The 26,837-nt window shown below is 40.1% G+C and overlaps 2 protein-coding genes across 6 annotated transcripts in view; one reads left to right on the top strand and one right to left on the bottom strand.

Annotated features, from left to right (window-relative positions):
* The window catches only part of BCAR3 (BCAR3 adaptor protein, NSP family member), a 197,030-nt gene extending 182,657 nt beyond the window's left edge, over nucleotides 1–14,373 (top strand). For both annotated transcript variants that reach the window (XM_073593116.1, XM_073593117.1), the window contains 5 exons: nucleotides 1,149–1,264; nucleotides 6,947–7,115; nucleotides 8,877–8,988; nucleotides 11,505–11,717; nucleotides 13,682–14,373. In XM_073593116.1, the coding sequence (XP_073449217.1) occupies nucleotides 1,149–1,264; nucleotides 6,947–7,115; nucleotides 8,877–8,988; nucleotides 11,505–11,717; nucleotides 13,682–13,845 (774 nt within the window). In that variant the 3' untranslated portion in view covers nucleotides 13,846–14,373. The remainder of the gene's footprint in view (nucleotides 1–1,148; nucleotides 1,265–6,946; nucleotides 7,116–8,876; nucleotides 8,989–11,504; nucleotides 11,718–13,681) is intronic.
* An 816-nt stretch (nucleotides 14,374–15,189) lies between these two features.
* The window catches only part of FNBP1L (formin binding protein 1 like), a 305,643-nt gene continuing 293,995 nt past the window's right edge, over nucleotides 15,190–26,837 (bottom strand). For 2 of the 4 annotated variants that reach the window (XM_073593119.1, XM_073593118.1), the window contains 2 exons: nucleotides 24,965–25,021; nucleotides 15,190–19,492 (listed from right to left, as the gene is read on the bottom strand). In XM_073593119.1, the coding sequence (XP_073449220.1) occupies nucleotides 24,987–25,021 (35 nt within the window). In that variant the 3' untranslated portion in view covers nucleotides 15,190–19,492; nucleotides 24,965–24,986. The remainder of the gene's footprint in view (nucleotides 19,493–24,964; nucleotides 25,022–26,837) is intronic. The other 2 variants (XM_073593122.1, XM_073593121.1) reach the window with 1 other exon arrangement.

The following is a 26,837-nucleotide window of genomic DNA, read 5'->3' on the forward strand; positions in this document are numbered from 1 at the left end:
TGGCTCGGGGTTAAAATTCAGTACCATTAGCGGTAACCCCGAGCCACACTCGGGATCGCATTGCAGGATCCTGGGGCGGCTTTACTTACCTTGTCCCCGGGATCCTGCGATGTCACCCGCAGTGTCCGAGGGCTCCGTCCTCCTCCGAAGCCTCTCCGTGCCAGGCTCCGTTCCCTGCGAGCGGCGCGACGCACGGGGGCGGAGCCTGGCGGCAAATTCAAAAAAATGTAAAAAGCATAACACATACAGTACTGTAATCTTACAGATTACAGTACTGTATGAAATGATTTCACATCCCTTTGTCCCCAGTGCTCTGGCCCATGCCCTGCATGCAGTTTTATATTGCATATACTGTTCTTTCTGCCTGGAAACTGGAGATTGTCCATAGCAACCAAAAAGTGTCCCTTTACGTCAAAAATGGCTTTAGACCAGCTAGAAAACAGCGATAGTAAATTAGAACACTTGCAGAATTGAGCGATAGTGAATCGTGTGGAAATTTATTTTATTACTATTTATTTTTATTTTTTTTAATTATTATTTTTTTTTTATTATATTATAATTTATGTTTTTGTGTTTCAAACTTTATCATACCCGGGATATCTACTAGACTCTTGTTTGGACAGATTTAAGTGTGTTATTGTTAAGAATTACAGGCCTACAATATAAAACGCCAAATTTCCATGCAAAATAATTGTACCGCTTTCAGCACCTAAAATCCGAAATAATCATACCGCCAGGGAGGTTAAAGCCTAGGCAGCTTGCATCACATGGTCTTTGGCTACCAGTAAATCTTGAAAGTGTTTTGCATTACACACTATTCAAATAAATAAGAGGATAAAAAAAAAAAAAAAAAGACGGGAGGAGAGCTTGGTCACGGTATATTTGTAGGAACTGAATACATTTGTTTTAAAATTGTGCTTTTTAATTATTATTGAATGTGTAATTGTGTAAAATGTTGTGATTTATATTTTCATCCAAATTGTGTTTTTAAAATTAGGTCAGTTTATTACGTATACTAGAACCATTGGGCCCTCAACGTCTGTCACGTTTTCTAAATTTAAAGGAGGAATAATTTAAACTTTTTTTTCTCATCCTGTCAATACTGAATTTCCTGAACATAAAAATGTACAAACCTTTGCACTTTGCAGGTTGCTAGGATACTTGACGTCTCACCAGAGATGGAGAGGATCATGGGAGTGAGCTGTGGGCTAGAACTGATAACTCTGCCGTATGGACACCAACTGCGCCTAGACTTAATTGAAAGGTAAACATCCTTTTTGAAATGTGTATATGCTGATAGCTCTGCACACCTGTTGCTAGTGACAGTGCTAAGAGTTATATGCAGCTCAGGAATAGAAAAGATCGCTTTATTTGCTTAAAGGGTTTTCCTCAGCCATGGTAAGGTCACTGGAAATGCAATTTGTCCTCATGGAAACAGGTGGTGTATTAGTATGTTTTAAAGAAAAGCTCCATTCAAAAGGGGAAGCTCCATTTATCTGCCTCCTCCCCCTCCCCCCTTCGGTGCCACATTTGCCACCTTTCGGTGGGGGGTACCTGGTTTTGACAGGTACCCATCCCCACTTCCAGGAGACTTCACCACGGCGAGATCTCTCAGAAGTTCGGCCCCCCTCCCTCTTCCCCCAGCCGCCGCACCATTCAGAAAGCGCAGATAATGGCGGCAGCAGCAGCATCCGAGAGTTGATAAAATCATCGGCTGGGGTGCTGACAACGCTGGATTCCAGGACAGGCAAGTGTCCTAATAATAAAAGTCAGCAGCTACAGTATTTGTAGTTGCCAATTATTTTTTATGGGAGGGCTGGACCTCCTCTTTAAGTTGGCCATTATGTTTCTATTTCTGCTTATATGCCAGCACTGCAAAAAGTATAAGGCCCTGTGACAGGACATAATAAACATCGGTGTCTCTGCTGGGGCACTAACCCTCACTTCCCAGGTAGTACCAGCCTCAAAATGTTTTACATTCTTACTTTACTGTAGAAGACACTGCAATGGCCCTCTAACTAATGTTTAGCACATCCATTCTTTTTGGATCCTCTCCTTTCCGCAATTATCTTTTATAGAATACATCTCACTTTTCTGAAATGCTGCTGGAATTTTTTGTGCAATTTCCCTGGTACTGCACAGTCTATTTAAAGTAATTCTAAACCTTGCAATTACTCCAACATCTAAATGGTCACGCCACCAGCCATTCACTTACATGGAAAGTGCCTTAGTAGTAATAGCCTTTTTCATTTTGTTCATAATTGGGTCACATGCCTTTCGTTCTTTTTTACTACAGTGTAGCGCAGGCTAGGAACAGGACTAATTTCCAGCCCCCCCCGGCCATGCAAAGTAGAGTGGAGCTGTCAGTCAAGGATCAGATCCAAACATAAGCTGTAGACAGGGGTCGACAAATCCCAAGCGCTTTTGTCAGCCCATTCCCAGGTGTAGCGATTTCTATTGCCTGACACCCCAGACATGCAGTTCAGAGTGCCGGGCAGCTGGTTGCTGACCACACGGTTGGCTAGTTCTGGGGGGGTGTCTATTGATGTCCTCCCAAAGCCCCACCCCCCTGAACACCTCCGGGCTGTGTTCTTTGGACACAGCTGACCACAGATCAAGCTAAAGGGCCAATCACAGCAGCCCTTTACCATGTGATCAGCTGTATCCAATCACAGCTGATCACATGATAAACAGACTTGCCAGTTATCAGCAGTACTTTCCTTGCGCGCTGTCACAACATGAGGAAAGGACAGCTGGTAACTGGCAATTCTGACCGGCACATTTACACTGATAATCAGTGCAGCCTATCAGTGCCATCTATCATTGCCCATCAATGCAGCTTCCTCAGCACACGTCAGTGCAGAAGAAAACGTACTTATTTGCCAAATTTTGTAACAGGAATTAAGAAATTTTTTTTTCAAAATGTTCAGTCTTTTCTTGGTTTAGAAAAAAATAAAAACCCTGTGGTCAGGGTTACATAAGAGATAGTGTTTTGTCATTGAAAATAAAGCTTTATTAGTTAAAGTGTAAGTAACCCCCCCTATCGTTTTCAGCCAAGGAAGCTGCCATCTTTGCCTCTGTTGTTCTGTTAATCTACAACTGCCATGATGCTGCACATGTGATCAGTTTTGACACCAGCCATTGGATGGTTTGACAATTTGGTTGAGAGCACAACCAATGGGAGTGTTACATTTCTGGAACATGCAGAAATGAAACGGTTTTATGGATGGATTTACTTCCGCTTTAAGAAAAAAAAACTGGTTTCTAGATTCAAAGCAAATTTGTCAAGCCCTGGGCCATAGTAATATAGACAGGTGGGATTTCCTCCACAGTAAGCCATGTATATATTAAATGGAGCATGCACACTGATGGCAGGAGTGCGGAGGCTCTATGAGCCTACAGATCGTTGCAACCACCAAAAAGGCTCTATTGGTTATTGCCAGATTGCCCAAGCAAGTAAGTATAACCTTATAGCATTTAAATTCTTTGTAATGTATTTATTTGTGAATTATTTAAAAAGGACAATTCGAAAAGAACAATTCAACCTCATACACACTACAATAGTTAAGACCATACCAAACATATAAACAAGTGTATTCCTAGAACCCTGTACGCTTATCATAGCAACCATAGTCAGTCCCTAAAACGGAGGATATGGACAAACGAGGAGGTGCGGTCTCCCTAAATCTGAATGTACAGTGGGGACAGAAAGTATTCAGACCCCCTTAAATTTTTCACTCTTTGTTATATTGCAGCCATTTGCTAAAATCATTTAAGCTCAGCTCAGTTTGGCCGGACGGCCAGCTCTAGGAAGGGTTCTAGTTGTCCCAAACGTCTTCCATTTAAGGATTATGGAGGCCACTGTGCTCTTAGGAACCTTAAGTGCAGCAGAAATTTTTTGTAACCTTGGCCAGATCTGTGCCTTGCCACAATTCTGTCTCTGAGCTCTTCAGGCAGTTCCTTTGACCTCATGATTCTCATTTGCTCTGACATGCACTGTGAGCTGTAAGGTCTTATATAGACAGGTGTGTGGCTTTCCTAATCAAGTCCAATCAGTATAATCAAACACAGCTGGACTCAAATGAAGGTGTAGAACCATCTCAAGGATGATCAGAAGAAATGGACAGCACCTGAGTTAAATATATGAGTGTCACAGCAAAGGGTCTGAAAAAAGGTTTTTCTTTTTTAATAAATCTGCAAAAATGTCAACAATTCTGTGTTTTTCTGTCAATATGGGGTGCTGTGTGTAAATTAATGAGGAAAAAAAAATGAACCTAAATGATTTTAGCAAATGGCTGCAATATAACAAAGAGTGAAAAATTTAAGGGGGTCTGAATACTTTCCGTCCCCACTGTATATCATTCAACCAATCTAATGCACAAGGTGTCTGCACCCTCCCGTGTTTTTTGCAGCTTGTTTGAAATACTTTCCGGTCTGTTGAGAGCTGTACCCTTGATTGACATTATCAAAAGAGGCAAGATTGATAATTGGTTTTAGCACTAGAGTGTTTTTTGGAGAACATATCCCCTGCCCATCTCTTACCTTTATAATCCCATCCTTCCATCCCCTATACCAGGGATATGCAATTAGCGGACCTCTAGCTGTTGCAAAACTATCCCATCATGCCTCTGGGTGTCATACTTGTGGCTGTCAGAGTCTTGCTATGCCTCATGGAACTTGTAGTTCTGCAACAGCTGGAGGTTCGCTAATTGCATATCCCTGCCCTATACCCTCCCTCCCGGATACCCTTTTAGGCCCATAACAGGCATTCTTCCTACAGTGGATAAATAAACCTCCATTTCATTTTACTGTGACTCTATATCTTGTGTATTCTTAATAAATTAGAAACCTTGTATTAATTCTTGTGGACCCCAGATGCCATTGACTTCAATGTAAAGCCTGTGTGCATCCTGTCTACCTGTTGGCAGACCAGCCATTGAAGTCAGTGGTATTAGACCGTCAGTATCTTCTTCCTGGACTGGGTTGCTTGCCCATAGATAAGTAATCTAAAGTCTGATGCCCGTGCCGTAGTCCTTATGTTCTTGGCAGCTGAACCCCCTACTGTTGCCTCCCAGTCTGTGACCTATCAGTGTAAAAATTCTTCACTCGCAGCTCAGCCCTTTTAGTACAAGTGTTAACTGCCAGTATATTAATCCACCAAACTCAGCAGCTCTGTTCATTTGCTGCCTTTCACCCAATGAATTTGCTTATTAGGATGAAGTTTTTATTGATACACAGTACAGGTTTTTGAAAAAGTAAACATTGCATCCCAAGAATGAATTTTATGCAAACTATAAATTATTAAAGCTGCAGATGTCTCTGATCTGAGGTCTGCAAGGTCCATCACCACCACCGACCTCTTCTCCTGGTTTCTTTGGATTGTCAGGTCTTCAGCCGTCTTGATTGGACGTCACGGGATGACATAACTCCTGCGCAGGAGTAGAGATGTAAAATTTCCGGAAATTTTAATGCTCGGAAAAAAACCTGTTTTTGTCCGTTTTTTTGGGGGAAACAAAATGAAATTTTCGGAAAAATTGAAAAAAATGCTACATTAGCACTTTTTTGTCTTTTTAAGATTGAAAGTCATTCTGTTACTTTAGGAACATAAAATATGACTATGGACAATTTGACTTGGCTAAAATTATCACAACTAGCATATTAAAAATATAGTGTAGCCAAACAATTATCACAAACAGAATTTACTTTTTTTTATAATATTTATGTGTAACAAAGGGATCAACAATCTCCTGAACTGCTTACTAGTTTATGTGGAACAGCCTAAAAGCCTCCACAAAACAATTTTCAAAAAGTACCAATTTTTCATATTTCCTCTCTACAGTATTAAATAAAAATAAAAACCCCATTCTCATAAAAAGAATTGAAGATGGGGGGAGTGTTAAGAAGAGAGTGGGACTAAGTTTTAATGGACATTTAATCAGAATCATTTTCTGAGCTGAAATTGTCAGTACCCATCTCTGCAGCTACTTTTTTTTTTGTCCGTCATCACAATTAGGAACTTCTAAAAACTTAAGGTTGGACTGGACCGATTCTTGTTACAATAGCAGCACAGCACCTCCTAAAGGAAGAAATGCATACTGTTCTTGCATTGGAGGGTTCAGTTTGTTACCAAGGACTTGCTTGTCCTCAGTGCACAGAAATTAGAATAATCTGATATCATACATTTTTTTTTTTTTAGAAATGATTTGGAAAATATTTGAACACCCTGTCTTAAAATTTTTTTATTCATCATGTTAAAATAAAATATTCCACTTTTTTTTTTCTTTTTTCAATTTTTCCAATTTTTTGGAAAAAAAAGAAAAAAGCCTTCAGGCAAAAAAAAAAATGTTTTTTTCCCCGAATTTTTCAGTTTTTTTTCCGGCCCTTCACATCTCTACGCAGGAGTTCACTCATCCCAACACATAAGCTTCCTGCAGAGAATGTACCTTTAGCTGCACATTGTAAAGAAGGCTGTGAACAGGCAGGTCATTTTATTTTATTGTACTAGGAACATAGCATTTCTCTTCTGCGATAGATAGCCTGGCTGCTTGCAGTTTGCCATTTTCTTTAGTTCTGTTTTGAGGCCTCGTGCACTCTGCAGCGGTCAAAACCCTGTTTTACAGGCATTTGGCTCTCATTTTCTGCCCCTAAATGCTCCTCTGTTAGCCTGCATGCACACAGATATTTACAGGAGTTTAGAGGCAGAAATCGGAATGCACGCAACCTGGATAAACGCTAGGCACGTTTAGTGCCTGAGTGTTTATTCATTTCAGTGGCCAGAAAACATGAATATTCTGGCCAATGAAATTAATAAACAGCCAAACGCCTGAATGCGTTTGAAAAATGCTGCTTTTCCCCTGTCAGGAGAAAGGCGTTCAGAAGAGCCTTTTATGAATGCTCCTCTATCTCCTTTTAGGTAGATTTTCATACCCTCATGTTCATTTTCCAGGCACACCACAATGGCTATAGGAATTGCAGTGGACATTTTGGGATGTACCGGCAGCTCTGAGGAAAGGGTTACAACACTTAACAAGATCATCCAAATTGCAGTGGAACTGAAGGAATTGGGAGATTTCTTTGCATTCTCTTCCATCATGAAAGCACTTGAGATGCCTCAGGTAAGGATGACCAGCATCCATTTTTATTTTATTAGGCAACGGTAATGACCTTTTCATGTTTTTAGCAGAAAATCCCTGAGAACAAATTAAATCAACGGTACACTTTAGTCAAATTTAAGATCCTAGCAGTCAATTATTTGTGCCATAGATTTAATCAATGCTGTACTACATCACCTACCTTGGTGACAGTCACTTTAACCATTTGCTGCAAAGCCTAAGCAAGTCTGTTGGCTGGAGTTGCTCTTTCTCTAGACTTACACGCCTGACTTAACCACACAGGATGCCTTGTGAAACTCAGTAGCATCATGTTATTGTAATCTAAGCCCACTGCTGCATTGTGTGAAGCTTACTTATTAGTTTGAAATTTATCAAGGGTAAATCAGGGTTCAAAATCTTAGAGAGATTAGAAACTTGTCAGTAAGTTTTCCTGAAATGAAGGGAATTTTAATGATCTGGTTAACCACTATGTCTCCAAGGATCTGTACTTACATTACATTATTTGTAAACTCTATATGCTGAGACACATTGCTTTGCTCTTTGAGCCTCAAGCTTCCTCTGACACCAATGATGGGGCACTATTCCTCCCACTGACACCCAACAATGGGGCACTATTCCTCCCCTAATACCAAAGATGGGGCACTGTTTATGCCCACTGACACTAGGATATTTTCTACTCCCACTGACCACAGTCCGGCCCCCCTAAAGTTTGAAGGACAGTAAACTGGCCCTTTGGTAAGTTTGGAGATCCCTGCTCTAAATCATAGAAATAAAATTCATACAGACACTAGGTACTAAGAGTGGAAATGATGCACATAGTGCAGGAACCCATAATAAAATGGTAGATGCTGTTTAGTAACGGTCATGTTCCTTTTTTGTCTTTGAGCATTTCATTTTTTTATTTTGTTTTATGACCTCATTATAAATTAAGTAGGTTACCATGGACTTGCATAAAAAAATGCAAAGACTTATTCACAATAGCAACACCATGGGGTTGATTTATTAAAAATAGAGTGCAAAATTTGGTGCAGCTTTGCATGGTAGCCAATCAACTTCTAACTTCAGCTTCTTCAATTAAAAGGGGTTGTGAAGGTTTAATTTTTTTTTTAAATAACAAACATACCATACTTACCTCCACTGTGCAGTTCGTTTTGCACAGAGTAGCCCCGATCCTCGTCTTCTGGGGTCCCTCAGCTCCTCCCCCGCAAGACTAACCCCCCTCTGGGAAGCGCTCTCCCAAGGGGGAGAGCTTGCGGGCGTGCTCCCGTGTGATACAGTCAGCAGCCATAGCCGCCAAGTGTATCACTCGGCCCCACCTCCCCAGGTCATTGATTTGACAGCAGCGGGAGCCAATGGCTGCACTGTTATCAATCATCCAATGAAGAGCCCACAAAAGCCGGGCGAAAGCAACGCGGGATCGCGATCAGGGAGATTCGGGGGTCAGGTAAGTAAAATGGGGGCTGGGGGGGGGGGGGGGGGCAAGGTGTTTTTTCACTTTGATGCATAGAATGCATTAAGGTGAAAAAACACAAAGCTTTACAACCCCTTTAAGCTTTGACAAAAACCTGGAAGCTGATTGGTTTCTATGCAGAGCTGCACCAGATTTTGCCCTCTCCCGTTTTAGTAAATCAACCCCACAAATCTAAAATGACATCTTGAAACCCCCTTGCATCTACACATAAAACATAACTTTTTTTTAGATCAAGGGCACAACCGGCCACTGGATAAGGCTCACAAGTACAGATTTTCTTTTTGTATTGACAGATTACAAGGCTGGAAACAACCTGGACCATGTTAAGACATCAGTACACACAGACTGCAATCACTTACGAGAAACAGTTAAAACCCTTTAACAAAAGTTTGTATGAAGGTGCAGGTAAGGTCTAAAGCTTTACATTATTAGAGGAATTATTGGCCCTGGAAATTATGCAGTTATGATTATAGCCAATTAGAACAGTGCTTTCTGCTGGCTTTATTGGACAGCCAAGTCATCTAAAGATTTGGAGACACCCTGACAATAGGAGCCCACTTGTACACAGCTCCAGAGAGACTCATAGCTGTTGTTCTTACCAATCCCTCACATTAACATCATTGAGGCTGGCAGCCAAGGTCACTTTGTAGATGGCTGTAGAAAAAAAATGTGCCATCAAAAGGAGAGTTTGGGGAGACTCTCTTGGACAGTGAGTGCCACACGGTGACATGACTTTCATTCCAGCTATCTACACGTGGCCCCCATTACCAGATTTAACACAAGGTTTTGCTGGGAGCTGTAACATAGCAGCAGACAGTCCTTGGGAATGATTTCTACTGCAGCCCTTACACTCCATCATAAAAAAAAAAATTAAAATCACAAACCATTTAAAGACACAAGTAAGTATTGAATACATGGGTTCAGCTCCAACTAAGCTTTTACTTTAACATTTTAATAGAGGGGATAGGAGTGAAAATGTATTTTTGGTAAGATTCCTCATCAGGGCAAGAAATGAGAGGGGGTGTTAGAGGGGGGAAAAAAAAGAGAGCAATACAGTTTGGACTGGTGTTCTACCACTCTCCCCATTAAACTAAACCTGTGTTCTTGTTGCTGTCTTTATATTCACTGGAGATATACCATCATTTTTTATCCTTGTGCCATCCTGGGGGTGTTTGACAACTTGAGCAGTTGTACATGTCATCCACTGAGCTTCTATCTGTAGCTTGTTTAGTAAGCTTTGAAAATGAATGAAAGAATCAGATTGGTTGCCATGCACAGCTTGCTCCAGTTTTAATACCTTTTCCACCCTGTCTCTAGGACAGGAATTGACCTTGGCTGTTCCTAATAGAGACACAGTCATCAGGAAAACTTGGCAGCGGTTTTAATTTACATAAACAAATTTATCTGGTACAGTTAGAATGCAACTTGGAGACACTACCCAGGTTAACAAGGTTCTGGGACTAATCTGAAATTAGTCCTGGCTGAGTTCAGAGAAGGCATTTTAGTGAACTTCTGCCATTTATTGCAGTCCCACCTAATAAATGAAAACCTTTTAAGTGTTTTTCGATAAATAATAATAGGGATGCACCGAATGGGTTTTTTGGTGCCGAAACAGATACCGAAAATAAATCTTCCTTGATCCCGAAAACCAAAACACCGATACCGAAAGTGACCGTTTTAAAAAATATTTTTATACAGGAGATGGTCAGAGACTGGGGACATGGTACAGGAGATGGTCAGAGACTGCAGAGATGGTACAGGAGATGATCAAAGACCGTAGAGATGGTACAGGAGCTGATCAGAGACTGAGGACATGGTACAAGAGATGATCAGAGACTGAGGACATGGTACAAGAGATGGTTAGAGACTGCAAACATGGTACAGGAGATGGCCAGAGACTGCAGCCATGGTACAGGAAATGGCCAGAGACTGCAGCCATGGTACAGGAAATGGCCAGAGACTGCAGCCATGGTACAGGAGATGGCCAGAGACTGCAGCCATGGTACAGGAGATGGCCAGAGACTGCAGCCATGGTACAGGAGATGGCCAGAGACTGCAGCCATGGTACAGGAGATGGCCAGAGACTGCAGCCATGGTACAGGAGATGGCCAGAGACTGCAGCCATGGTACAGGAGATGGCCAGAGACTGCAGCCATGGTACAGGAGATGGCCAGAGACTGGGGACATGGTACAGGTGATGGCAAGGGACTGGGGACATGGTACAGGATATGGTCAGAGACTGGGGACATGGTACAGGAGATGGTCAGAGACTGGGGACATGATACAAGAGATCAATGCAGCCAGCCTGTGTCCCCATTGCAGCCAGTGTCGGGAGAGGAGAGCCGCCGCTGCCTGTTTGATTACAACTCCGGGAACATCACAGCTTTAATTTCAATAGCTGCCTGTTCCCCGCTGCGCGCCGTCACATACAGCCCCTGCCCCTTGTCCGGGCACTTTAATAGACAGATCACCCGTCCCATTGGACGGGTGATCTGTCCAAGTGCCCGGACATGGGGGAGGGGCTGTATGTGACGGCGCGCAGCAGGGAACACACAGCTATTGAAATTAAAGCTGTGATGTTCCCGCGCTGTAATCAAACAGGCGGCGGCTCTCCTCTCTTCTACGATATACGAAGCCCCCACCCAGGCCCCGCCCCATTCGGTTTTGGCAAAAATACTATTTTGGCTTTTTGCCGAAAGGGCCATTTTCGGCTGATATGTTTCGGCGGCCGAAATTTCGGTGCATCCCTAATTAATAATCATGAGTAATTATTTAAGCATGGAAGTAAACCTACCTTATTCCATACATTTTTTTTTCTTTAGGGGGAATGTATGATTTTGTTGGTGGCCATGCTTTCCATTTATTGAACTGCAGTGTGATGAATAAGGCTCTAGAATAATTTTTGTATCATCTTGTCCTAGGAATGGTATTCACCATGTGGGAGAAATCCACTGTGCCGCTTGTGATACCTCTCTTAATGCTGTTAGAGCGCCAGTCTGCCATATTTGAAGGAATGGACTGGTGGGAGAACCATGACCGAGGATGTGAAATAATGTTCAGTCACCTTGAAACTGGACGATTCATTGCCCAAAATGCAGCTTTGTATCAAAGCAATGCACAACAGGCATTGGAAGGTAAGAGAAAAAGAGGACCTGTCATCTTGCACCAGGCCACACATGCTTTACCAGAAGAAGTGCCATCCTATTAGATTGTAAGCTCTTCTGAGCAGGGCCCTCTTAATCCTATTGTATTGTATTATAACTGTATTGTCTCCCTTTTATATTGTAAAGCGCTGCGTAAACTGTTGGCGCTATATAAATCCTGAATAATAATAATAATTGGCTTTCTTCCATCATGTTTATGAAGGGTTTTGGTTACTTAAGCCCCTTAGCGTGAACATTAATATATCATAGCTAGATCTTTTGTGTAGGTTTGGTATTTGCAGGTATCATACTACACTGAGAACCTAGATTTAAAAAAAAAATGTTTTGAAAACTTTAAAATCAGGTGGCCCAAATGATCCTGTCTTCAGTTTTCTTCTTGTAGATCCATTTGTCTTCCCAGAGTAAAATCTGTGCTTGGGCAGAATGTTACCATTAAAGTGTTTGTTACCCTTTATAAAAAATAAATAAATAAAAAATTCTGTATAACAGCACAGTGCTTTTGCTGTGTAATTTGGCCCCCTGTATTGCCTGAAATACCTGGCTGATCCTGCCTGGGTCTTCGCTCTCCCTGTAAACTGACCATGGTTTATCATGGCTGCTGAGCCCTGACACCATGGAGAGTTTACATGCCCCAGTCATCCACAGTTCTCCATCCCAGCTCGTACCTGCTCCAAAACCATTATGTTTATACCATCCCCTCTGTTAGATAACAACATGTGCCCTAGGGTCTGTGCTTTTCTATTGGGGGGGGGGGGGGGGGGGAATGCAGATTTCACAGCAACTCCCGACGCTCACGTAACTCCTCCTCCCAGCTGATGTCAGCGAGAGTTGTCAGACGGGCAGAGGAGAGAACCGAGGAGTCATGCCAGCGCCAGGAGGTGCTGTGAAATCTGCTTTTTTTTTTTTTTTAATAAAATAAAATGCGTCTGTGCTTTATCTAACAGAGGGGATGGTATAAACATAAGAGTGGCTTAACAACCACTTTAAGGCCTCATGCACAGAGTGCTTGCAAAATGCAACTTTAGGCATGTTTTCTTTTTTCTTGCCAGGAGCAAAGGCATTAAGAGAAGCTGGGCAATCACATTTAGGTGCAGTAGGCATTTGGGTGTTTATTCATTTCATTGGTAAGGATATGAATTTATTCTGGCCACTGAAACATTAACTCTCAAGTGCTAAATATGCCTATCGTTTAGGTCTTTTTTTTTGTCTGCAGGAACGCTTCTCTCCTGAACGTGAAACTGGGGGGGGGGTCTGCCTCCAACCACCTATGTGTGCAAGGACACTTGTTTGGGGGGAGAGAAAGGAAAAGTCAAACAATGCAGTGTGCATGAAGCCTAACGGTTGTCCAATTTTGGCTATGCAAGACATCATCCTCCTATAATAGTTTCATTGGAGAGGGTTTATACCCCTGTCCAAGACTACATTAGAAAGATTGCAAGCTCCTTGAGGGCAGGAACTGATGTGTGTAAAGCACTGCAAAAATTGACAGTACCTCTGTTACTTCCTGAAGTGATTTTTCTGTCCATTCTTATGGAATTGTTACTTGAGGGTAGGAAACACCAAAAAATTTGCATCTCCAGCGTTGTCCACGAGTCCCTCGGCCATCAAGGGACTCTCCTCCTAAATGGCTGAAACACAGCAGCAGCACCATTGTCTCCTAATCAAAGTCAATCAGGAGATTGGGCGTGGCTGAACAGCAGCTTCATGTCTGAATTGACACACAGAGCTGCAGCTCGGCTGCCCCCATAGCACGTTGCTCCAAAGAGGAGGCTCCAGGCTGCTCTGTGCAAATCCACTGCAACAGAGCAGGTAAGGATAACAATTTTTTTTTTTGTTTTTTAAACAAGACTTTACAATTCGCTTAACTTAATATTATTAATGGCACATGGTTTCAGAATATAAATATATATAAAAAAATAATTTTTCTCTTTTAGGTTTTAACCCAGATGAGGAGATGAGCGAGATCTTCCGCACAGAATTTCAAATGCGGCTTCTATGGGGTAGTAAGGGAGCCCAAGTAAGCCAGACTGAGAGATACCAGAAGTTCAACCAGATCTTAACAGCTTTGTCAAAAAAACTGGAACCTCCACCTTCCTAAGACAAAAATCAATCTGACCACTTGCGTTTTACAGACTGACTCTAAAAAATACAGTCCCTAGGAATGGCTCTTGTTATATATGTATATTTCTTTTTAGTAACCTATAAGAAACCAATTATTTATTTATGACTTTGAATTGAATTCAAAGTAGCAGAATGGACAATGGCAGTAGATTACATGTTATTAAAATTAGGACTCTTAATAACAGTAAACATGAATTTCATCAGTGACAGAAAATGTTTTAACAGAGTTGGCTTCAATGTCAAACAGAGAGACGCGGCAAGTGAAATATAAAATCATCATTAAAGGAGTGTATGCCAGTGCATATATTAACCAAACCATCACATGCTGGAAGCAGGACACCTTTGAGCCAAGGACAATCATGAAAGGGTTTCCATTTTTATTCCATGAAAATATTCTCAACAGAGAACACTATTCTTCAACAATGCATTTACCAGTAAGAAAAATAAAACATTGAGTGCACATGAGACTAAAAAATGCACTGGAAAAAATAAAACTTTAAAACTACTCAGTTTTTGGATTTTTTTTCCCTTGTGAACCCCATGTTTAAGTGCAAGCATATGCTGTAATTCACAATCAAGAATGCTGTCATAAGACTTAAGAGTTTGGATTTTGCGTGTCTTTGTCTCATCTGCATAGAGCCGTGTTGTATTTGCAGCGATATGGACCCAGGAGTCCATGCAAGGCAAATATATAGGCTTCCTAGTGAAAATTGCTTGCACTTTCCCATAAAGTTGTAAAAAGGGAGAGAAGCAGTTCTGACCCTCTTGACACAGGCCCTCAGGATTGTGAATGTGACAGATAATTAGTCTTATTGAAGACATGTTCTTATACTAGCCGTCAATACAATAAGATTGATATCTTAAAGGTGGTCTCCCATATAGGGACATATACATTGATATTTATAAAGTATTATTAAATAATGAAGGAGACTGGGATCACGATTTCCAAATATCTATACATCTGCAGAGAAACATTTGGCCATATTGTGTAATGGCCAGCTGGCCATCACACCAATATGAGCTTGTTAGGCATCCTGTTCCATAACCTAATATAAAACATGGAATATTTCAGGAGTCTAATCAAGTACCCAATATACAAATGAGGTTTCAACGAACTGAGATACTGGCTTCCCCATGGTCACTGAGGCAGGATACCAACACCTTAAAAACTGATTGTTCGTGATTACAGAAAATCCTTGCTCTCTGCAATATAGGATTAAAAAAAAAAAAAAAAAAAATCTTTTTTTTACAATTATTACTCATAATATTCTGCTATGCTCCAGATGAGAGTGTGGAAATAGTAAATGAAAACAGTCATGTATGAAGAGTCCTTATTGTTTATTTAGACTTTGATGAATGATTTCACTGGTACAATGAGCCAACAATGACACAAGCTCAGTGAGCGTACATAAAGTATACATATTTCCATCAATCCCTGCCTTGGGAGAACCTGTCAAATTACAGGCCATGCTGACAGTAAAGTGGTACAATTTTGTTTTTAAAGTTTAAAAAAAAAAAAAAAAAATATAAACTACCCTTTTGTAGTTTTGTCAATGAGTAAAAGACATAAATAAACCCCTGTATACAATATTCAAAATCTAATCAAATGTTTTAAATAGTCCCAAATGTATATACTCTGACAGTGGTAAGCTTTTTTTTTTTTTTTTCAGACTCTATTAAATGAGCAAAAGTGTTAGAATATTGTGTATACCAAAAAAGTTGAATATAACACTGGATGATATTGGAAAATCCATTTTAATAACTCATCCTAGCAGTTAACAAGTCATACACACTTTCACAGGGTTTAAAAAGCTTATTTGTAGTGGTTAGGCTTAAAGAAAATGGCACTTCACCTGTGGGCATGGAGTAAGGATGGCAGCCAAATGGTTTAGGCCAGTCACGATGTGGCATTTTTGGAATTCCAAAATACCAATTATTGCTTAGGTGACCGTTGGCTACAATAATTTATTATGGCTCAATCAAGGATCAAATTGAACAACAGCATCACCATCTACTACTCCATTTTGTAAAGAATGGAGTCTCCCATCCCCAAAACAGTTTTTTTTCCAATTTTGCAGCCAGATTGGGATAACTACTTTACATATGTTACATATTCTCATTTACATAGTATAACTTTTTTTTTTTTTTTTTTTTAATTGCTGCTTACCAGTTTTAGATACTCTCCAGCACTGAGAAATCGTACTTGGCTCTCTTTCTGTTCACATAGGAGGGTTTGGGAGTTATGTTTGCCATAGCCCTGTCGTCTCTCCTGTGCTGGCAGATCTCATTCTAGATATATATATAGATATAGATATACATATATATATCTATATCTATATCTATATATACACACACACATACTTTACGGTGTATAACTGGGAACTCATGTTGGGGTTCTCTCAAAATGGACAGCAAAAATGAAAATACACTTTAAAAAGAGACACTGTCAGGTAAAGTGACAGTGTCTGCACTTAGCAGAGAAGTTCTAGGCTATGGGGCAGCATTTTTTTTTTTCTATTTAAAAAAAACACAATGTCGGAGACACTGTTACATATGTGATTTCTACATCGTGTAGCTGAAAAATTCCTGCAATCAATTACGATTTGCTTTGACAATGTCTGTCTAGCCCTCCTGCTGCATAGCAGCATAGACGACATAAGTCATTCATGATAGGAGGTCTTTGTCACAATGGTGATCAAACCGGTTATTCTGTCACTATTCCCAGGAGATCGTTTGTGTTTGTTTTATCACAAAAAAATTAAATCATAACATGTAACTGTGCGCTTGGGCTAGCCATAAGTGGCTAGAATTTCAGCCGATTTCCACTAAATCAGCTGCAATTCAAGCTGTTGGCACCACAAAAGTTGATTAAAAAATCAACTGAACCAAGTGGAAAATTCTCAGCCAAAACAGACTGCATCCAATCATGTGCAGTTAGGCCCCTTTCACACTGGAGCTGTTTTCAGGCGGTATTGCGCTAAAAATACCGCCTGAAAACCGCCCCTAAAGAGCCTCCGCTGTTTGTTCAGTGTGAAAGCCCGAGGGCTTTCACACTAAAGCGATGCGCTCGCAGGACGGTAAAAAAAGTCCTGCGAGCCGCTTCTTTGGAGCGGGGAAGGAGCGGTGTATTCACCGCTCCTAAACCACTCCTGCCCATTGAAATCAATGGGACAGCGCGGCTATACCGCGGTAATACCGCGGCTATAGCCGCGCTGTACGAGCGGATTTAACCCTTTTTCGGCCGCCAGCAGGGGTTAAAACCGAACCGCTAGCGGCCGAATACCGCTGCAAGAACGACGGTACAGCAGCGCTAAAAATAGCGCTGTTGTACCGCCGACGCCCCCACCGCCCCAGTGTGAAAGGGGCCTTATTGTTTGGGTATTCACAAAAGCCAGCTGTGCGGATTTCCTACAGCCACACTGTTTAGCATACATGGGGGAATCAATTGATTTTCTTAATCCACGTGTGTATGGCTAGCTTTAGTGTGGTAGAAGGGAAACTTTCAAAACAGCGTATCTGTTTGAGAATGAAGATTGCTTAAACATAAAATAAGCCTCCCATAACAGCCAATTCGATTTTTTCATGTTCTACTACAAGCTAACTTAAAGGGGAGAGGTTGCTATGAGCAACACCAAGACAATACATAGGAATCCATGTAGTCCAACATCCCACATGGCATGGAATGCTGTCTGCCAGTGTAATAACTTCTAAAGGCAACCTTCACCAGCAGAGAACCCCTGTTTCAAGTGCAAGAAAAACCTTACACAGCTTTTTTTTTTATAGAAATGTTGCTATTTATTCTCATAAATGCCAGAGAAGATTCAATACCAAAGATAAATATAGGTTTTGTTGATTACTACACAAAATTGTTTGATATGTTCCATAAAACATGAAGTAGAGTGATTTTCCTCCTTCACACACACACACACACACACGTTAATTCACAAGTTGGGGTAGACGAGTGATTCAAGTTGTCTTAGACAACTCTATGTACATTATAAAACAGATCAATACACTTGTTTATAAAAGAAAAGTGCACATAATTATTAATCTCATTTCATCAGATTTATACAATAAAACGATTGCTTCCAAACAGGTTTACCAATGCAATAAAGTGGACCTCCTAACCCACAAATACTCTACAATTCTAAAGACAATCAACAAAATACAATGATTGTGTTACATGGTCTGGATTCTACATGAAGTTATCCAGAATGGTCAACCACAGAGAACCAGCACAGAGGCCACTTCTGCAGCACAGTAGACTTCCCCAGTGTTTGGGGGGGGTCACAGCCTGGATTCATGTTAGACCTTAAAACACTGAGAAGACAAGGTTTCTCAAGCACTATCCTCAGAAATTACCAGTCATAAGAAACCCATTAACATAACTGATTGAACCAAAGCTTTGATACAAACGAATTGGTTAAATCAACAGAGAAACATGGTCTTAAAAAGGTTATTCCCTGAGGATAGGTTTATAAATCACTGCTTTAAGCTGTTTGAAAGGAAACTATAAAATAACCCATTTAACAATACACTGGCAATCGACCTCCTAGGCACTCCAGTTTAAGGCAGCATCTGAGAGGAAAGTAGTTGAGTCGGGTCTGTGGAGAGAACACTGAAGATCTTCGGTCTTTGGCCAACTGCTCCATGACCTGTGTGTGTGGATGAACTTAATGGGCACATCGTGAGCCAGATTGTTCTTTTGCCCAGAATGGCACATGTGCAAGACATATACAAAAGTTATCGATTGCCAAAATTAAAAAAAACTGGAATGTAATAAGTTATCAGCAATAATGAAGAGTCATAACAACAAAAGTAAAAAAGAAAAAAATGGTTTGGAGATATTAAGTGATTGGTGGTCAAGGAAAAAAAAAAGTGGTTCCGACAGAATGGCGTCTAGAAGTGCAGACTGTGGAAGGAAAATCAGGCTATGGAATAGTTATGGACAGAAGTATGATTCATGCAGGCGGGAAGGATTAGCATTAATAATGCAGATGGCACAGGCAACATTGGCAAGTTAATATCCTGAAGGCACCCAGCCTCATAGCTATGAAGAATCAAACATTCTAGTGAATATTTAAAGTGCTGCTTAAATTCTGCAAATTACTGCTGACCGATTCTGATTATGTAAACATTGGAATTTTGAACCACAGTGGTTAATTAAAAACCTCAGATGGCAATCTGAAGTTTATTGGAAAGATTTGAATAGATTTTTTTTGGTTCCATGAGGAGGAGCAGGATTTTTAACGTAATAGAGAATACAGTTCCATAAGGATGAGCCTTAAACACAGATTGCTGGGTTCTAATTTAAATAGAGGCAAAAGTGCAGCAAAACATTCACTAGTTTGTTTTCCAGTTAAATATTTTAACAATAAAAAGATGAAATGATGAAGGGCAGATACCTGATGCAGTTTCTGACAGAAGCGGAAAATGCACCATGTACCCAAAAAATACAAATCAGGGTGTCTGTAAGTTAGTGAACAATGTATGTATGTATCATGCGTACATGCGTGTTGCTGTTCTCACATGTGTCCCCCGACCTAATCCCCTCCCCTTAAAAGAAGCTGCATGTAAACGCCTTCCACATCTCGCCCAGGTTCACAGACACCCGCTTCAGGAACCTGCAGTCCGACAGGAAAAAACAGAGAAGAGGACAATTATCAGGGTACTTACAGGGGAGACTGTATGTTATTATTGTCTTTGCCTTTTTTTGAAATATGAATCAAAAAATATTTCAAATTTTCATGGAGACCTTTTAAAATAGTCTGTTTCAATATGTTACAACTTGTAATTGTGTATAAAAAAAAAAAACACACCTCTAAATTAAAATTATGTGTATTTTTTGACCATTAAACGGTTTTCCAGTAGTACGAACATTAAAAGGCTCAGGTTGTTTGTGCTCACAGATGAATCCCCTGCTCCTGAAGTCTGCTATTTATATGGGACTCGGGAGACATGGAACTCAGACAGCAGGTGCTTACCCAGAAGACTTAATGTTTAATAAGAAAGGGCCCTCTAACAATGATCAGAACTGCAACAATAAAAGTTCTGAATAGTAGTACAATATACCTTAGCTGCAGATCGTTTCAGTCTGGAAAACATAAAATTTATAAAAGCGAGAATGCTCATCCATAAAGGTGATAACCAATTTGTTTCATAAATACTCAAAAACATATTGAAACTATATTTTGGTCATAGATCTCCATTAAGCAGTGTATGGATCACCAGCAATAACCTTTGCCATGATAGTAAAGGTTGACATCTGTAACAAATGGAAAGGAGAAGAGCGCCATCTACGGTGTGCGATATATCACTTTTCTGCTGAAACTGAACATGCATTTTATAGTTTATAAAACAAGGGTGTTCGAATGCAAAGAATTCTCTGAATGGTGCCCGTACCCAGCGCTCGACTCCTTGTGTTCAGAATGCAAGAGAGCAGCCACTAGGCGTGGGACCCTGGAGCAAGTTGAGATGTGTAGCTTCCAGTGGCATCGGCCAGGTATGTCAAACATAATTACATTGGTCTAAGCTGGACCAACATAACTATGTATAACATACAAATGCCTAGAATTCTTCTATAAGAAAAGCTGACTTTATCGAGAGTCCCTAAACTTAACCAAGTGGCCTCATAAATAGAAGCGTCTATATGCACATTCTGTGCCGCTTATCCAACTAAAACCTAGCAACCTGACTTTCTGCTGTTTTTTTTTAGACTCTTTAATACACAATGCTCACATACTGGCAGGTCTGTTAATATTTACAAACGAACTAAACCTGCTGCTGCAGTCCCTTCAACCTTACCAAGTAGGCAGGAGATCTAAAAAGGCAATGTCTGCATGCACATCTCACAGATTGCCCTGCAAGCTTCATACCTGGAGAACGCCTTTATGTATCTCTTGACCAATGCCTTTGATGAAGAGCTCAGGCTAGCACATTAGGTGCCAATCTTCATTTGTCCTATCTAGTCAGCTTATATAAAATTACTATATAAAAATATATTCATTTATTTTACACATACACACACAGTCATGTGAAAAAGTATATACACCCTGCTGAAATTGTTGCATTTTTGAACATATCTGAACAGGCAGACTTTAGATCTAGGGTTTAGACAGTGCCTACAAATAGAAGGTATTAGCCTTGAACAATTGACGCATCAAATTTACATTTTCATGATCTAAATGAATAAAAATGCAGAGTTGTCATATGGTGAAAAGTACACCTTAACATTTTCCACCCTTTCAAATCCATGAAATTAGAATTGTGTGTTCCAGATTAGAAGCCAATGACCAGAACCTCCTTAGGGCTCATATACACCACATGCTTTCAGGTGCGTTATAACCCCTTCCCGCCGAGCGTACGCAGATGTTTAGGGGGTTATACCACGATGATGCCTGCAGCTACAGGCATCATCCCGGTACCGTTTTTTTTTTAGAGCCAGCGGTCGGCTTTCCAGGGATAACAACCAATGCGGCTAAAAGCCGCTCGGCTATTATACCGGAGGAGCGGGAGGGGACGCCGCCTCCACCGCTCTCAACAGGCCTCCCGTCCCACTGGGAGACCCGATTGACAATCTGCTACCTCCGGCGGCTAGAGACAAACTGGCACGAAGCCGGAAACGGCTTCGTTCCAGTCTCCTGATTGTAAACACGGAAGCGACGTCATGATGTCACCTCCCGTTTATTCGGCTGCCAATGGTGCCGGTTTTAAAAAAAATATACAGTATTCAGAATCGCCAAAAACAGCAAACTTTGAAGTACAAAGGAAGGATCGGGGGACCCCCGAACACTCCATAAAGAGTACCTGTCACCACCTATTACTGTCACAAGGGATGTTTACATTCCTTGTGACAGCAATAAAAGTGATCAAAAAATTTTTTTTTAACACAATATAAAAATAAATAAATTAGAAAAAAAACCATTTTTTTTAAAGCGCCCCCGTCCCCATGAGCTCGCGCAGCAAAGAAACCACATACGGAAGTCGCACCCGCATATGTAAACGGTGTTCAAATCACACATATGAGGTATTGCCGCGATAGTCAGAGCGAGAGCAATAATTCTAGCACTAGACCTACTCTGTAACTCTAACCTGGTAACCTTAAAAAAAAAATTTAAAGATTCGCTTATGGAGATTTTTAGGTACAGTAGTTTGTCGCCATTCCACGAGTGTGTGCAATTGTAACGCGTGACATGTTTGGTATCTATTTACTCGGCATAACATCTTTCACATTATACAAAAAAATTGGGCTAACTTTACTTTCGTTTTTTTAAAATTCATGAAAGTGTCCCTTTTCCCAAAAAGTTGTGTTTAAAACACTGCTGCACAAATACCGTGTGACATAAAATATTGCAACAATTGCCATTTTATTCTCAAGATTCTCTGCTAAAAATATTAATATATATATATATTAATATATATATATATATATATATATATATATATATATGTTATGTTTGGGGGCTCAAAGTAATTTTCTAGCAAAAAATACGGATTTTAATTTGTAAACACCAAATGTCAAAAAGTCGTGGAAGGGTTAAAACGCAGCAAAAATGCAGTACAAATGCATATGCAAGAAAAATTAATGTATTCTAATGAGCCCAGTTTACACTACTGCATGCATGTTAAAAAAAGTACAGCATGCTGCATTTTTCATACTGGAATGCACAGACAATAAGCATGAATGTACGCAAACGCGTGCAAGTGATCGCGAAGACGTGCAAATGCCTGTAAATGCAAATTAGTAAATTCATTGAAAAAAAATAGAATTTTTTCTAAAAAACGTGCTACAGACGTACTGAAAATGCATGCAAATGCAGAAAGGCACAGTGAACGCAGAGACTTGTGGTGTAAATGAGCCCTTAAACTGCATTCACACCTGAGCGTTTCAAAGTCACACGTTTTTTCCTGCGATTTTACCACAGCTTTTTTACCGCAATTTTGTTCAGGTCACTAACGTAAAAGGCAGAAAAACGCCTGTAATCTGCCCCAAAGAAGCTCATGTTCTTTTTTGAGCTTAGGGGGTTTTTCAGGTGTTTTGCATCAGGTGACAAAACGCTCAGATGTGAACAGGTGCCATTGAAATGAATGGGATTTTGCTTGTTGGGCGTTTTTCAGACATTTTTTCAGGCAATTGAGGAGCGTTTTATGAGCTGAAAACGCTCAGGTGTGAATGCAGCCTTATGCAGGTGGAATTACCTCATATCTAGGGTCTGGTGTTATCTTGTCATCATGCCAGAATCAATAGCTCTCTCTAAGGCCCACAGAAAGAGTGGATGAGTCTGGCAAGGGATTTTAAAAGATCAGCAAATTGATTTAAAATCATTCCACTGGTAGGAAAAATGTAGCATAGATTTCAATACACTGCTGATTTATCAAAGACTGGCTGGCCTAGCAAATTTAGCCCAAGAGGTGACCATTTGATGCAAAGTTTTCAAGAACCTCAAAATGTCATCACAGGGTGTTCAGTTAATTCTTTCAACAGTTGGTGTCAAAGTACAGGCATCTGCAGCCAAAGAGTGATTTACCACATTAACTACCACGAAAGGTGTGTTAATAAAAATCCTCTGCGGTCAAAAACATCACTAGAGCAATATTACAGTTTGCCATTGAACATGCAGGCAAAGACTAGGCCTGCTGGAGATGGATCATTCGAAGCTAGAGTATTGTGACCACAGTAAGGGTAGACATGTTTGTTGGGAAATGAAGATGGTATTTCAAGAGGAGACCCTCAAAACTGTGAAGCATCATGGTGAAAATGTTATGCTTTGGGGTTGCTTTGCTGTTTCAGGGCCTATGCAGTTCGTAGTCGAGTCAACGAAACATTCTGCATCACGTAAAGTGTGCCTAATGAGAATGTTAGGCCATTTGTCCGAGAGTTGAAGATGAAACCAAAAAAAGTCTTAACAAAGCAATGATACGAAGAACCCCAGCAAATCGCCAATGAATGGTTGAAAAATTTTTTTTTAGGGAATTGAGTTCTATGTACCGATTAGTCAAAGCTTTGATTTAACAAACATTGACATTTTGTAGGAGGATTTAAAAAAATAAAAAGCAGTTCATACAAGGAAACCCACAAAACATTTTGCAACTCAAAAATTTGCATGGAAAAGGGGTCAAAATTTCATTTCACTTGAATTTTGAGGTCAGAGACTGCTGGACAGTTATGTAAGAATATGTTCCTGCTACAGGGGGCAATACCATATTTTGATGACAAGGCTTCAAGAGTACACCATTATATCTCTTAATATTTTTGTTCAACAAATGATTGAAAAGGCCAGTTTTTCTTGTGTGCTTACACAAATATATCACTTCTACTTTTTAGGCACTGTTAAGTGTAGTACACATGGGCTGAATGTTGGGCGACATTGGCCGGTTCAATAAAAACTGGCAGACATTCAGCCCGCATCTATGGCAGCCGGGTTGACAGAAGCGGCCTCGCGATCAGCGTTCTCAGCCAATGACCGGATTTGTCAGGTTTTTTTTATTCAACCCAAAAGAAAAAAATGGTGTGTACTAGGCTTTAGAATAACAATCTAATGTTGGTCCGTTCAAATGTGCTAACATTTTTTTTCCATGGGGTGCATTTCATTTTTCACATGAATGTACTGGAAACTTATCAATCTCTTATTTCCATAGATCATATTTTGCTATTTACAGCTGACTTTGTTTTCAGAGATTCTATTGAAGGACACTGCAGGCAGACTATTATATCATTACTACTACTTCAGCAACAGAACAGATAATTAAAGGGAAATTATAGTACATTGTCAGCAAGGGCAGAATCTGAGCAAACCCTGTCGCAATTAACTAGATGTAATACCTATGAGATTCTCATTTTGCATGAATTTTATATACACACACAATTTTAGAACCTCCCTCTAGTGGCTATTTGTGTATAAGGAAGGGGTCCCAGAATCTGTTACTCTGCCAATATAAATTTAATTCGCCACACAGTGGTTTTAAATTAGTCTCAGCAGATAAATCTGTACTGAGACAGAATATCAGTAAAGCCAATCACTATACAACACTCTTAACTAGAATGTAGAGCTGCCATATATGAGAAATTATGACTGGAGCCTAGAACACAAACTCACATTTTCTGAATTAATTGCAGGATTAGTTATGTTGAGTTGATTCATTCAAAAGTATGCCTAAAAAATAAAAATAAAAAGACTATAAATTCCCTTTAAACAGATTTTCTGTTCTGTGCACGGTGCATCTTCAGTTTCTAATGTATTATTAAATACTACTATGCATGTTCAGTTTCATTTAAAAAAAAAAAACATAATAATACCACCAAACCATGTAGCAACACCTAGGGGAAAAACAACAAGGCCAGACAGGACATACAAAATGTTCGGAAGGAAATTTGGTTTATTAAATATTAATTAAAAGTGGCTTTGTTAATTTAAAACACAATTAGCTTTAAAGGGAGGGATTCAAACAAACTCCATGCTGCAAAATAAAAGTTTTACATCTACAGCAGATCACATTACAAAACTGCTCATTAGTGAACATGGTACACAGCGGCTTGAGCCCTAATCCAGAACCTTGCCCTATGATTAGTGTAAGAAATACCCACCTCCTTTCTGTGAGCAGAACAGTTTGAGAATTAACAATTCACAATGACTTTATAAAACTCACAGAATTGTAAAACAAAAATGCAATTAGGTCATAAATTATAGATTTTAGGAAAAAGTAAGCAGAAATTATCTGTTTTTCAGCCTGCTCAAATACTACAAATCCCCTCTGTCCGTGTCTTTTCTTCCTGGGCATGGAGTTTATTTACTCTGCAGTAATAAAATAGTGGCCCCCACATGGCTATTGTGGGTGTAATAAATTATATATATATATATATATATATATATATATATATATATATATATATATATATATATATATATATATTATTTTCTTTTGCCATTTACTACCAAAGGTTTTTTTCAATTCCAAACAACCAGTCTTGTGAGTTATAAACAGCTGCCACACTACACAGCCAGACGGCTGACAAACGGAGATCATAATTAAGCAATTCCACTTCCCAGTTCACCAGATACTAAAAGCCACTTCTCCGCCTCCCAATTTGACACTTAAAAAGTGTGTATTACAGGAATGGCTGGCTAGAATTAAAAATAGTATGGCAGAGAAAAACACTAATGCCCCGTACACACGGTCGGACTTTGTTCGGACATTCTGACAACAAAATCCTAGGATTTTTTCCGACAGATGTTGGCTCAAACTTGTCTTGCATACACACGGTCACACAAAGTTGTCGGAAAATCCGATCGTTCTAAACACGGTGACGTAAAACATGTACGTCGGGACTATAAACGGGGCAGTGGCCAATAGCTTTCATCTCTTTATTTATTCTGAGCATGTGTGGCACTTTGTCCGTCGGATTTGTGTACACACGATCGGAATTTCCGACAACGGATTTTGTTGTCGGAAAATTTTATATCCTGCTCTCAAACTTTGTGTGTCGGAAAATCCGATGGAAAATGTGTGATGGAAAATGTGCGATGGAGCCTACACACGGTCGGAATTTCCGACAACAAGGTCCTATCACACATTTTCCATCGGAAAATCCGACCGTGTGTACGGGGCATTACTGTACACATATTTTGACTTTTTTTTTTTTTTTTAAATAGTCTTCATGCTTCCATGGTATGGCTAGCATCCAGGCCAATCAACAATAGCAAGCATCAGCCATTGAGCAACAAACACACATGACCACATGTACTATGCCCTTGTTGTGCAGTGTGCATTAAATATTTCTCATATTACTTGAAGGGGGACACCTAAACCTGTATAGCAAGCTGAGGAAAGCAATCAGCTTTGGACTGAGGATCGCTCCAACATAGGGCAGATGGACTCTAAAAAGCAGATTCTGTTCATGAATCAATCCAATTCACATTGCTAAAATAATTTCAGAAATAACATTGACATTTACAAAAATCTAAAAGTATT

The sequence above is a fragment of the Aquarana catesbeiana genome, linkage group LG07, assembly GCF_042186555.1.
Source record: "Aquarana catesbeiana isolate 2022-GZ linkage group LG07, ASM4218655v1, whole genome shotgun sequence".
Taxonomy (NCBI): Eukaryota; Metazoa; Chordata; class Amphibia; order Anura; family Ranidae; genus Aquarana; species Aquarana catesbeiana.